Genomic DNA, 14224 nt, shown 5'->3' on the forward strand with positions numbered 1-14224 from the left:
CTTAATGTCCCCCAGTTGCCAGAGTGTAGCAACTGGGGGATTTTCACAGTAACTTCATTGCTAATGTAAATTCAGTGTTAATGTAAGCCTATTTCTGACACTATTAAATAAACAAAAAAGATGGATGCAAAGTATTTATTTAATATCTCAGCCATGCCCCCTGCTTCCACGTGTAAATTTCCTAAAGACATTAGTGAACAGGATGGACTTTTGGGAGAATAGACAATGGTTTCATGGTCATCATTAGTCCTTTAATTCCAGATTTTTATTGAGTTTAAATTTCACCATCTGCCATGATCTTGCTCTGGGTCTCTGGATTACTAGTCCAGTGACAATACCACTGTACCACTATCTCCCCTAACAATTAACAATGGTTTCATGAGACAAGTTTTTTTAATTCCTTATTTATTAATTGAATTTGAATTCTACCATTTGCTGTGGTGGGATTTGATCTCCTCTACCCCAGAGAATTAGCTTGACGTCTGAAATGCTAGTCCAGTGACAGTACTTCCATACCTACATATGGTTTTGTATTTGTTCTTCTGGGGGAAAAAGGTGTTTGTTATGATGAGGCCATGCTGAGCACTTTGTCTGTAGGAGGACACCAATCCCATTGGCTTTTCCCCCACCATTTTTCCCAGCAGCTCCTTTCCAGACTATGGAGTTATGGCCAACCCTGGGCATTAAAGTTCCCCCAGTAAGATGATCTTTTCTTCATTTGCAATAGCAATGAGAAAGGTTAGCATAGAGCTTTTCTTTAATATCCTCATTGGAGTCAAGATTCAGGGCATAAGCGCTGATGATAGTGACATATTGTTATGGCTGAGCTCTAGGTGAGGTCAAGGGCCTTTAATTTATGCATTTTAGGAGTTCTGAAGAGTATCCTATTTCGGGGCTTTTTTTGTTGTGTCTCAACCTTCAGGATCTTTATGCTCAATCTATTCTGACCCCTAATTTTAATCACTTCATCATTGGCAGCCATACTTTCAGCTGCCTGACCTTGATCCTAAGCTCTGGAATTCTCTTCCTAAATCTCTCTCTTTTAAATGCTCCCTAAAATCAAGTTTTTGGGCATCCAACTTTATGTCTCCTTTTGTAACTCAATGTTACTGACAATGCTTTGGGACATTTTGCTACAGAAAGACAGGGAAGGTGGCGATGTAGTGTTTTTTTTTGCAAGGACAAAGGGCTGAAGGGTTGCTTTTCTGAGGAAGTGATGATGATGATGGGAAATTTGAAAGGGACTGGGAGACATGTCCTGAGGAGAGAGAACTGTTAACAATATTTAGCTAGTATGGGGACCAGGAAAGAAAATTTGGTGGTCAGCAACTTAGTGGGAATTGTAATTGAGAAAGCAGGGGATAAGTCTTGTGAACAAGATGAACTTGAGATAAGAAGGAAAATTAGAAGAAAAACAAGAAAGATGTGAGCTCAGGGCTACTGCTAGAGGAAACTTGGCTTTGTGGCCAAGGGGAAGGGAGGCATGAGGCAAAGCAGCTGAATGGGTGGGCTCACTGAGCACTTTACACTTGCAAGTGAGGCTGCAGGGGGCACAGGAGAGAAAGTTAAAGATATAGTTGGTCGCAGAGAAAAGAAGGAAGAAGCTGCTTAATAATTACTTCAAGATTGTAACGCTATGAAAGAATGTGGGCAAAATCTTGAAACCACGATTGCCATCTGCAAGGTTATTATTGACCTACCCCCTCACTGTATCTTGACCCCCCTGCCATACCTTCAAACTGCACCGATGTGATGTCATGCTGGCACGGTTTACAACACGTTCACACAAACGTGAAGCTGTCATGGGGGTCTCCTCAGGGCATAAAGGTATGTATAGCCCCCAGGGGAGAGTGACGTGGCAAAGCAGTGCCCTGGCAATACTCCATGGCAATGCCCCTTGACACAGGGTGGCATCGCTAGGTTAGCACCCTGCTCATGCTAACCTGGCAGTGCCACCCTGTGCCAAGAGGTGGGCCCCAGTGAGAGCTTCATGGAGGGAATTCTTGCAGTTGTGGTTGACTGTGGGTATGAAGGGGCTGATGATCATGAAGGAAGGGGAGAGAGAAGGGGCTGATGTTCTTGAGCGAGTGAGAAGGGGGCTGATGCTCACGGTGGGGAGAAGCAAATGCTGATTCCAGTCACTGACGGGAAAGGGAGTTCCTGATGCCTCAGCGGTGAGTTGGGGACAGGTTTATTGTTCTGATTGGGCCACCCTTTAAAGATGACACCTCAATACGTGTGCAGCCGGGTTTTGCTGGCATGTTTAGGGCCTGTCCCCTTATATGATAGTGTGAATCATGCCCCTTGAATTTTTTTGGCAGGGAGTAGCAGAATCTGGAGAGGAAACCAACCAATTTCTCTGGAGAGAAACACGCTGGTTTTCCTGCCAGAAGCAACACTGCCATTTTTTGGTAAGATTCCCCTCTGTGCTTCCATGTGTCATAAATTTCCAAAAGATGTCAAAGATTGTGCTTTTCATTTTATTTTCAATAGACGGATGAACATGTTTACTAATAGCTTCCCTTGTTTAATTAATAGGATAAATGCAAAATGGGGAAATGGAGGACCCTAGCAGCGGTGAGACACGTTGGTGTTGCTATTGTCTCCAGTGCCATCACTACGGTCATTGCAACCATCCCACTCTTCTTTTGCATCATTACCCCATTTGCCAAGTTTGGGAAGATTGTTGCCTTGAACACCGGTATCTCTATATTGTACACCTTGACCGTTAACACAGCTCTGCTCAGCATCCTGGCTCCAAGTGACTTTTATCGCTCAAGGAGATCTTTTATTAAAGCGGTCCTAGGAGTAGTGACCATAGGTGGCGGAGGATTCTGTATCTGTCTAGTACTGGTTAGATTAGGAATCAAAATCCCACTCCCCAATGGATCAACACTGTAATTTATTTATACAATTTTAATACAAGTGATTACAGAAATAATGTTTAAAAAAGGAACTTTGTCACAATGCAAAAACTGGGACCATTACCACCTTTTGTTTTGTATGAACTTTTTATTTCCTGTGTGTGATAGATGGTTGCTGATTTGATGAGACTGTTAAGTAACCACTTAACTCCAAGCAATGGTTTAGAGCACTGCTTTTCCTGTTAGTTAGATGTACAACTAATGTCAAACTCTGATTTTTCATCTTTTCAAAGGAAAAAAGTTGAAACAAATGAAAATGTAGTCTGAAAGGAATGGGTTCTAAATATCTTTTAGTCACATCTTTCACACACAATTGTGGGGAGATCTGTCCATTACATCAGAAAGCCGGCAGCTATCTAGTTAGCACTGGAAAAGTCTCCTTATTTTCCTTTACCCATTTTCCCCACTAAATATTTGCTCTTCAACTAAGATTATATCAGTTTAGACAGATTCTTCCAAAATGTGTGTCAGTTCTAATGATCAGCCAGTTCAGGTGTAAGCCAGGGAGGGAAATTCCAGTTCCCTTTTATTCTTTTCCATCCCTGAGAAGGAATTTTATCTGAAAGTCTGGTTGAGAAAATGGTGGCCTTCCCAACAGGCTTCAATGACATGAGCCACTGAGACTCCACCCTCTGACCTTCTGGGTTAAAGTGAAATTAAACATTAAGTTTCTAAAGTTTTCATTATTTTTTTCAGAGCCTTTTTATTCTTGTTTTATGTTTTTGTTATTCCTCAATTTCCTCCTCTTCTCCTATAGTCCCTTAGATCCAGCCATGCACTATATCACCTAAGTGCCATTCTTCACCCATAGATGCTAACCTGGCCTTCACGCAGAGACACTGCCAACAGAAGTCAAATGCCCACCCAGGCTAATGTTATTTTTTACCTTTCTACAAAGCCAAGTAGAGTAGGCCCTTTCCACTCCCAACTACAATGAGACCAGATGACCTGGCCTACATGATGCAGTGTTGTGCCAAGTGGCATGGTGTTCAGGAGAGGCGTGGCCCAAATTCCTATTGAGATAAATCTTTTATGAGATGTTATATGGGTTTGCATTTATTTAACACTTATGACAATGTTGGGTCATCCTAAAGCACTTCACAATCTTTTAATAATTTTGGAAGTGCATTTGCTGTTCTGTAGTTGATAAATGCAACAGTTATTTGCAAATGGACCAGTACGACAAGCAGCAAAAAAATTAAATAATCAGATAGTGAGATTTAATGAGGTCAGTTGACTCACTTTGTTTAGGGTGTCAGCAGAACTCTCTGTTTTTGTTCAAATCATGAAACAAAGGCTGGAATTCTCCAGCCATTTATGTCCCACTGCTGCTGCAAGTGAGAAAGGAGAATTCGGCACAAAGCCAAATCTCCGTTCACTGCAGCGGGACCAGAGAATCCTGCTAGCGTGAACAGCCAGAGAATTCCAGCCAAAGTCTTATATATCCACATGAACAGATAGGGCTTTGATTTAATGTCTTAGTCAGAAGGTAGCACCTCAGACATTGTAGCTCCCTCAGTACTGCACCCAAGTGTGTGAGCCAAGCTGTCATCTTCAATTTCAATAGTGTGGGTGCTCAAATATGACATGCAAAAATAAGACATACCTACCACACAGGTTGCTTCTTTAAAGGAAATCTCACTTTCAAGCTAAAGTGGTCCCACGTTAAACAACAAGAAAATATAGAGAAACTTTCAGAGATCAAAGTAAACCGGTACCTGAAAGTGACCAGCTATAGAATTAAAGTGAGAAATGTTTGAAATTCAGCCTGCTGAACATGAATCTGTTTTAAAGCAGGTGCTAAAGCTAGTTACAAATATAGGTCATTGTAACAGTGCAAGGTAGGTATAATTAATAGGACAACTGATGGTATTAAGCCATATGGACTGGACAATCTGTGTTGAGATTGCTGGCCTTGGCTAAAGTGTTAATAAGGGTGATGCAATTAGCCTTAGCTTCTCTGGGCTAGGGAGGGGAAAAGAGTCAGTCCACATTTCCATTCCTGTTCATCAACCAATAACGTCTGGTGGAAAATGTATGTGAGTGATATTTGGGTAAATATAAGTTGGACACTATTGAAATGTTGCCCCCTTTTCCACCTTGTTTGAATTGACTGCCAAAACTTGGATTTAGAAATTCAGATAGCCCCATTTCAGGGCTGGAAGTTGAGACCTAAGACCTCATTTTCATTCAGTCTCCAAGCTGCAGACAGTAGCAGGCAGCTCGCCAATGAAGTCAGACTGAAAATTACAGTGCTCTTGAGTAAATTATGAAGATTTTGTTTTCTTTACTTGAGATTTTCAGCACCCAAATTTCTTAGCAATTTTTGGACTTACTGCTTAAATACATATTGGACAGTGACTGGAACATTTACCCTGGCATGAGTACTGCCTTCAACAGAGAAGGGAAGGAAATTTAAGTCAGGGAGAATAAAGTAACTGGCAGTTAAAAGGATGTACAGTGGCTGTTTATTAAGGAATGATGTTAGAGATGGATCTTGGTGGGAAGTGAGGATGTGTATTGTAAATATATAATAGTGAAAAGAACATCAGTTTGTAGTTTCCAATTCTGAAGGGGATTATACAGATGCTGCGCGTTAGTAACTTATCATTCGATTATTCACTTTAAATTAATCATTTACTGTTTATAACCAATATATTCAGGGCGTTTATAGGACATTGTTGTAAATTAGCAATTCACATGAATCAAAATGTTAGTAGAGTCTTTGAAGAATTATTTCTAGAGCAGACAGTTAAGTAATACACCAACATGCCAATGCTTCATTATATGCTTGAACTCTAGAATGTTCAAACCATAGCTAGCAATACATATCCAATCAGTGAGTTATACATCTTCATAGCACTGATGAAGATCATTTGACCCATCGCATTTGTCCAGCTTCATTCCTTGAACAAACCAAAACTAACCCAACTCTCCCCCCTCTCCTTGTTTCGCTATATCTACCTAGCTTCAAATATTTATCTGGTTTTTCTTTAAAAATGCAATAACTGCTGCCACAGCCACTGTCTGTGATACAACATTTCATTATCCAACAACTCCAGCATTATGGCCCCAAAAGTCTAGGTGAATCGCTTTTTATTTGCACTTGGATTTTGTTAACCTGATTTCACCTGTTTAATTTTCATGGTCAAACACAAAGCAAATAGATAAGTATATTAAACATGGATACTAAAACACATTTAGAAAATGTTGATAAAAGTACACAAATAATGAAGATTGGACAGCAGCTGCCAGTTCATAATGGCGGTATTATTTATATTTTAATACGTAGATATATACAAAAAAAATTAATTTAACTTACATAGTTCCAGTTAAATGCTGGGAAAAGATAAATTATAGAAATTACTTGCTAAAATGGTCCTTTAACCTAAGTGGAGAAATGGATGGAATATGATGCAGGGTTTTCTGTCCTCTCTACCTGTGCTCCCAATGCATGCAATATGGAAAATCTGCACCAGGGTCACTAATTTGTAAAACTGAACCACTGTCTGACAATCTTGCTTTAAAAGACTGGAGGTATGTGAGTAGACATGATGTTGAAAACCATTGATGAAGCTGTTTTGTTATACCTTTGTCATCATCAAAAATACATAGCAATTTACAAAGAGACATTACAAGTCAACTGGGTATATTTTCTTCAATGGTTGGTGTCAATAAAAAGTCAAGTGAAAATAAGAAACAGGTTGCCCCATTTTATAACCGTTGACTAAATAATAAACCCCAATGTATTTCAATGAGATGACTATTTACCCAAGAGCTAATACAATTAGTTCTAAAATAACAAATAAAGAACTGTTTTAATATCAACATCTAACAAAGTCTTGGAAATAGCCCAAGTAATCCTAATTACTGCATATTGTTAGACTCGGTACTTTTATTTCCATATTGTGTAAATTTCTTAAATAATTTTGTAGAAAAAGAATCTTTGAACAATGTTCCTTGTTTTAGGAACTGTTGTTGAATTATTTGACATTCAAATTGTTGTATTACTGCTGCTTTAACTCAAACCGAAATAAATTTCTATTCATTGTCAATGAAAACCTTTTTGGGAGTTATCACTCCCTCTTGCTTTTTTTCCTGTTTCCTACCTTTCACCTCCACACTCATAAGGCAATGCATCCTGTAATAAGGCCTCCAATTTCATATTGGTAACTTGCTGCAGTAATTCAACCAAATGCCGGTTTCCTGTCACCAATAATCTTCATTATGCTCCAAAGGAAAAGGCTGCTTCTTGGCATACAGTCAGATAGTCTTCACCTTGAGACTTACATGACTGGTCTGAGTAAAGTGACAAGCTTAAAAACCCCTGCTGATTGTTTCCTACTGGATGGCACAGCGGCACAACAGTTAGTACTGCTGCCTCAGCACCAGGGACCCAGGTTCGATTCCCAGCTTGGGTCACTGTGCTGAGTCTGCATGTTCTCCCCGTGTCTCTGTGGGTTTCCACCGGGTGCTCTGGTTTCCTCCCCACAGTCTAAAAGATGAGCTGATTAGGTGCATTGGCCATGCTAAATTGCCCCTGTACACAAACAGGCACTGGAGTGTGGTGACTAGAGAATTTTCACAGTAACTTTATTGCAGTGTTAATGAAAGCCTACTTGTGACACAAGCTCAATAAGGGAGTTTGTATTTCACAAAGCCCACGGATAGACCTGTTGATGATCTCCCATGGCCTTCATGATCAACATAACGCTTGCCATCGGATTTTAACTTTTATCTAGAATAGACTATTACCAGACAGAATATTCACCTGGCAAAACAGCTATGGTTGAGTTGGTTGGGTTTATACTTGGAGCATTGATTCTCAGTGCAGAGTTGAGAAGATCTAATAACTCAGATGGTGAAGACACTGAAAAGCTGAGCCATGCAGACCAGGAAGAAACCAGGTTTGATCTCTTATCTGTCGTTATCTGATGTAGCACTAGAATTTGCTCCAGTGACCACAGATGTATATCTGGCTGGCAATAGGGGCAGAATTGGATTTAGCTATGATGTTCCTCACCACTCACATCACAGGCTCACTTAGAAATGATCATTTGGGTGAGGTGCTGGCCACATGTTCAAAAGAAGATGAGAAATGATTAAATTGGAAGAAAAAATGGAAATGTCAACCAATCCCAGATGCTCTATTTGTAGATGTTGGATAAGACTCTCCCTATCAGACCTTAACATGCAGAGCCATGTGATCAAATGGGGAAGAAAAGAGGCAGGATTTTCCGGTCGCATCTGTACATCCCCTCTCTCCCCTCACCCTCCCCATTGCATTCCAGCCAAACCTCCATTCACTTTCAGCGGCATCAAAGAATCCCAGCCATGAACGAGGATGGAGGTTTTAGGTGAAGGTATTTCACTTGCTGCAATCAGGCACATACTTCCCACTCAAATCTTCATATTAGCATTATAAGTTGATGAGACCTATATGCCATCTAACACTTCAAATGAGCTTAACAGTCTAACTGAGCTTATGCACTTTATGCAGATTCATGTCTACTTTTAACATTCCAAAAAGAGATTGTTAAAAAGGGCAGTTGACCTCCCAAAAATGTCCCAGGATCATATTCAAAAAGATACCCTACCTCTCTGAAAACGCACTCTACCTCTCCAAAAGATCACCCTATTTTGCCAAAGAACCTTGCAGCTTTAGATATTTTTGTACCAGATCCTGAAGTTCTGAAGTCACATTTTGGACATCCGACTAGCCAAAATCAGGTCTAATGGAATCAGTTGCATTCTAACATGTGCAGCTGCCTCTGTGAATTATGGATGTGCAATTTAGAACCCACCCTCACCCTGGCAAAAATGGCAGGAGCCAGGTTTAGGAGCAAAGGGAGTGAACAAGGAGATGGGCATTCTGCTGATAATCAAGGTCCTGTCAAGTATGCAACATCTCACCTCGCTCAAAAGCGGCAGAAAAGCTGACCCAGGTGGGCGCAATATGCTCAAGTTGCAGCTCATGCTGCTTAATCAGCAGGCAGCACAAAGAACCCTGCGAAAACCCCAATCTGAACACAAAGCAGAGGAAGGACCCGCGTGTCAAAGGCCTGACCTCATTGTTCACATGGGGATAAATCGAGTAAAAGGATATTTAACTCCCCTCTTCCCGGTTGGATAGTTCAATAATGCTTTGTCACTTTTCAGCCCTGAATGAGAAAGCATCATGAAATAGTGGTTAAACACATGTGACTGCAACCAATTTATTATATCAAAATTGCTAACCAGGTTCAAAATACTGCTAATCTTATTGATGTGCAAATTGTTTAACAAAAGTTGCCATTTGTTGAAAGGAGAGCAAGTGAACAGAATGAGTTCACTTTTCATTTAGCTGTTATAAAGAATGCTTAGACTCCAGTCTGTTTTAATCAAACATTTGTATATGATTGAATTACTTAATTGTGAGTGCTTGTTATACATCACTATTACAATGCACTGAATAAACAAAGTCACACAATTACTTGCATTTTCCTTGTTGCCAAACTATTGTCGCATTGCCTGATTTTGGTAGCACTGACATAAGACCATAAGAACATAAGAAATAGGAGCAGGAGTAGGCCATCTAGCCCCTCGAGCCTGCCCCGCCATTCAATAAGATCATGGCTGATCTGTCATGTCTCAGTTCCACATTCCCGCCCTCTCCCCATAACCCTTAATCCCCTTGCCTATCAAAAACCTATCAACCCCCGTCTTAAAAATATTTAGCAAGGCAGCCTCCACCACTTCAACGGACAGAGAATTCCAGAGATCCACCACCCTTTGAGTGAAGAAGTTCCTCCTCAACTCCGTTCTAAACCGCGCCCCCTTTATCTTGAGGCTGTGCCCTCTAGTCCTACTGTCTTTTCTGAGCAGGAAGAGTCTCTCCACCTCTATCCTATCCATCCCATTCATCATCTTATATGTCTCAATGAGATCTCCCCTCATTCTTCTAAACTCTAACGAGTACAAGCCTAGTTTATTCAGCCTCTCCTCTTAGTTCAACCCCCTCAACTCCGGTATCAGGCTAGTAAACCTCCTCTGCACTCCCTCCAAGGCCAAAATATCCTTGCGTAAGTGTGGCGACCAAAATTGCACACAGTACTCCAGCTGTGGCCTCACCAGTGCCCTACACAGCTGCAGCAAGACCTCCCTACTTTTATATTCAATCCCCCTCGCTATGAAGGCCAGCATTCCATTTGCCTTCCTGACCACCTGCTGCACCTGCAGGCTGGGTTTTTGCGACTCATGCACAAGGACCCCGAGGTCCCTCTGCACCATCACATGCTGCAGTTTTTCGCCACGTAAGTAATAGTCCTTCCTACCATTACTCCTACCAAAGTGGACAACCTCACATTTGCCAACATTAAATTCCATTTGCCAGTTCCTGGCCCATTCGCCCAGCCTATCTAGATCCTTCTGCAGACTCTCCACACCCTCCGCACAATTTGCCGTTCCACCAATCTTGGTGTCATCAGCAAATTTCGACACCATACACTTGGTTCCCTCTTCCAGATCATCTATATAAATGGTAAATAGCTGAGGCCCCAGCACCGAGCCCTGGGGCACTCCGCTAGTCACCATCCGCCAATCCGAATAGCACCCATTGATCCCCACTCGCTGCCTCTTATTTGACAACCAGTCCTCTATCCACGCTAACACCCTACCCCCAACTCCATGCCCCCTGACCTTCTGCAATAACCTCTTGTGAGATACCTTGTCAAATGCCTTCTGAAAATCAAGAAAGACCACATCCACCGGCTCTCCTCTATCCACCGCCCTAGACGCATCCTCATAGAACTCCAATAAATTCGTCAGACACGGCTGATGAATGAGCTGCAACTGAGGACAGGAAACGCACTTATTTTAATTGCTGCAAGAACTTAATAGCAATATATCTTGTCTCCTCTGATTGGAATGAAGTAACTTAGCCTGATGCAATTTATTTGGGGTTTGCCTCCTGGACCTAGCATCTATGCGACGCTGCAGACTGCCTGGATTAGGTTTATAGATCTGTGAAGGCACTTGCCAAGAACTGCTTTGTTTTGGAGGAGGCCTGCATCAGGAATACCCATGTCCAGCCAGTTATAGTTCATATGGCCAAGAGCTTTTCTTTCAGCTCTCATGGATGTGGAGGTCGTCTTTTTAAGTTATGCCCACTGATATGCTCTTCGTGGTAATGGGGTCCACTGACTCGTGGAGGAGTTGCACCTATCAGCAGGTATAATCTGCCACAACTCCCAACTGGGAATAAATACTTCAAACTTTTAGATATTCTGTGAAGAGAGAACTGCACATCTCCTGTTCTTGGAATCCATCTGAATCTTGCAGAGGAGGCCAGTTTGGCAAATTGAACTGAGTTGGAGCTGAGAGCCACAATTCATCTTGCACACTGGGCTGTCTGGATCCGAGTTGCTCCCTGCAGTGGTCAAGCACTGGTCATGAAACATTTGCTGGCTACTAAGCTTTTGTACCAGTTAACCACTTTGATTTCCAAAGGAAACTCATTGGTATCTGCCAGGACAAAGGGAAACTCTGTGTCTCTCTCTCTCCTGCTTAAGAATTGCAGTCAGTTGCTGTGGTATGTTGGCACCCAGATGCTGTGTCCACTTTCAGACCCCGCAGAGCCACCTGTAGGTTGAGAATCTTCTGCACCACAGTGGATGGAGGGGGCTCAGGTTCATGGAACACTCCAATCTGACCTCACTACCAGCTGGATAGAGCTGTTCTTCAACATGGGTCGCAGAAACTTTCCTCAGGGTCCTCCACCTCAAACCTGGGCCCGTTCTGAGACCTGAGGACTTTGTTGGTAGATGGATTCAGGAATCTATTTGATGCCATGTGCCATACAACATAATTAATTCTCCAAGAGATGACAAAACACCTGAAGGTTTTGCAGGAGGCCAGTCCTCATGTGGGACTCAAATTAATTATCAGATACAACTGATGAATGTCACTCCAACACAAATGACATAACTTACATAGCAGCTGATCTAATACTACTTACTAACATATTCCACTTTATGTAGTTTGAAAGGTGTGTAGTAATATTGGTTGAATCTTTTATCTGCACTCTCTTCCATTGGAAAACAGTATGAAGTCGTGGAAGAATTCGTAGGCTGATTAATTGATTCACAAGCTGAGATAAACATCTTTATATCAGTTGCTCGTCCTGTCAGGTGGAAGGGTTTTATATATTCCTATGATCTGCTGGATGGTAAGTACCCTGCTGGATATTACCCCAGAATTTAAAGTGTTTCAGCCTTCACTTGCTGAAGCTTCAAAGATGAGGTCCAAATTCTGAACCACCTGACTCAGAGATTAACATGCTACCAATAAGTCAAAGGCTTACTCCTACATTGGCCAGCAATATCATTATAGTCACTGATTACATCTGGCACTACATTTTGTTTTAATTAATTATTTGGTTTGATGGTCTTTAGCAGTTCCTACTTCAGTGTTCTTCAAACAATAATCACTGGAATCAAACTGAAGCTACAGAGCAAAATGAAGGAATCTGCATCTGGAAACATTAATCAATGCATCAGGGAATAACAATTGCCAGCAGCAAATGATTTGAATAGTACACCAAACACGTTTATATTCTGATCACGTGCAGAGTGATGTGTTGCATGATTTACAGAATTCTACATAAACATTTATCATGTTATATCTTGCCCAGTAATGCTAGCTGAAATTTCAGCTGCCTGGACTCCAAGTTCTGGAATTCTATCCCTAAAGACCAACTACCTCTCTGGCTTCTAGGTCCTTCTTAAAACCCACCCTTTGTATCAACCCCTTCTTTAGCCCATCAAACTTTTTTTTAGCATTTTGCTGCTGTGAAGCCCATTGTGTGTTTTTCCTTATTAAAGATGCAATTTAAAAACCAGTTAAAGGCTGCAATTTTCCAAAAAAATGACTACAAGTGCACTGTTACACCGATTGACTGGTAATGGTGAGCCGAGGAGATTACGTGGGAGGGCAGGTACGAATCTGTTTCATATTCTCCCGGCCCAGTTTTGTCAGCAAGAATGGTCTCACACTCAAAGGGCACAAAGCCTATTTACATAAAGATAACATGTTAAAAGGAACTTGCCTGCTCCCTCACAGTTGCTGCTCTGCTGGCAGGTGTAGTGCCACCCTCTGCAGTAGTGGGGACCAGGTGCTGTGGTCAAGAGGGGTGGGGTTGGGAGGGGAATCGAAAGCCATTGAAGCTCCCAGATGGTCAAGACCATGGATGGGCAGTGCCCATTGAGCAGTGCCAGCCTGGGCAGTACCCATCTGGCACCTTGGCAATGGCCAGCTGAGTGCCAAAAGTGTGCCGGGGCAGTGCGAGAGGGGCGAGGAGGGCACTTGAAAAGGGGTGGGGCCTGAGTGGGGGGTGGGGCAATGACAGAGGTATGATGTGGGGCTTATGCAGGCGGGGGTGAAAGCTGTGCAAGTGGGGTGGTCAGCAGGGGGCAGCTCTGCGAGGAGGTCTGGTTGCCAGAGGGGAGCTCTCCAAGGTGGGAGTGGTATGCAAGGGGGGGTTTTGTGTGCGGGGAGAGGCCATGCAAGGGTGGACCATGGAGGGATTGTTATGGGAGGGGAAGCATGTCAAGGTTCTGTCTGTGGACTCATTGGGAGGGTCCTGATGACCTCGGTGCCAGCGACCAGTGTTGGTGTGTTATGTAGCAATACCACCAATGATGGGATGGGGCAGGGTCGATATCTATGGGGGGGAGTGGAGAAGATCTCCCTGAGCATTAATTAATGGGGGGAGCACCCTGTGCAATGGCACCCAACAACTCTGCAGCCAGAATCCCCAGCATACTTAGGCATCGCACCCCCCACCAGCACAAAGCTCCAGGGTGCCAAAGAAACTGACAAAGTCCCAGAAGACTGCAGTGCCGAAATTGCCCAGAAGACCTGTTTGGAACACTCCTGTTTCCACATTTTTACGATGATTCTGCTTAAGTGGCAGAACAGTGAGAAAACCGAAGTGACCTACACTGGTCTGTTTGGCACAGACCAGTCAACAATTGCCCCAAAGTTAGTCACTTTTTGGGAGAACAGTGAGTTTGGTGCTGGTTCTGGGAGGGACTTGGTCGAAACACGCCCATGAGCCCAGCTGCACAGCGCTCAGGCACTGTTTCGAAGCTCTGATTTCACAATACCCTTCCCTCCCACAGACATTGGGACCCCCTCTTCATCAGCAGCCTGTTTCCCCACCCCCTTCCTGACATGGATTGGCAGCATTAAGCATTGGGACTCTCCCTTCATGACTCCAACCCTCCCCTCCTCTTCATGCTCCATCTTTGCATGGCTCTCAC

General features: G+C 42.8%; 1 protein-coding gene across 3 annotated transcripts in view; it reads left to right on the forward strand.

Annotated features, from left to right (window-relative positions):
* disp3 (dispatched RND transporter family member 3) overlaps positions 1–6951 on the forward strand; it is a 501267-nt gene extending 494316 nt beyond the window's left edge. For all 3 annotated transcript variants that reach the window (XM_080214968.1, XM_080214970.1, XM_080214969.1), the window contains one exon: positions 2539–6951. In XM_080214968.1, coding sequence (XP_080071094.1) covers positions 2539–2901 — 363 coding nt within the window. In that variant the 3' untranslated portion in view covers positions 2902–6951. The remainder of the gene's footprint in view (positions 1–2538) is intronic.
* The last annotated feature ends 7273 nt before the right edge of the window (positions 6952–14224 follow it).

Source organism: Carcharhinus amblyrhynchos, chromosome 30, assembly GCF_965287045.1.
Source record: "Carcharhinus amblyrhynchos chromosome 30, sCarAmb.v2.hapA, whole genome shotgun sequence".
NCBI classification, from domain to species: Eukaryota; Metazoa; Chordata; class Chondrichthyes; order Carcharhiniformes; family Carcharhinidae; genus Carcharhinus; species Carcharhinus amblyrhynchos.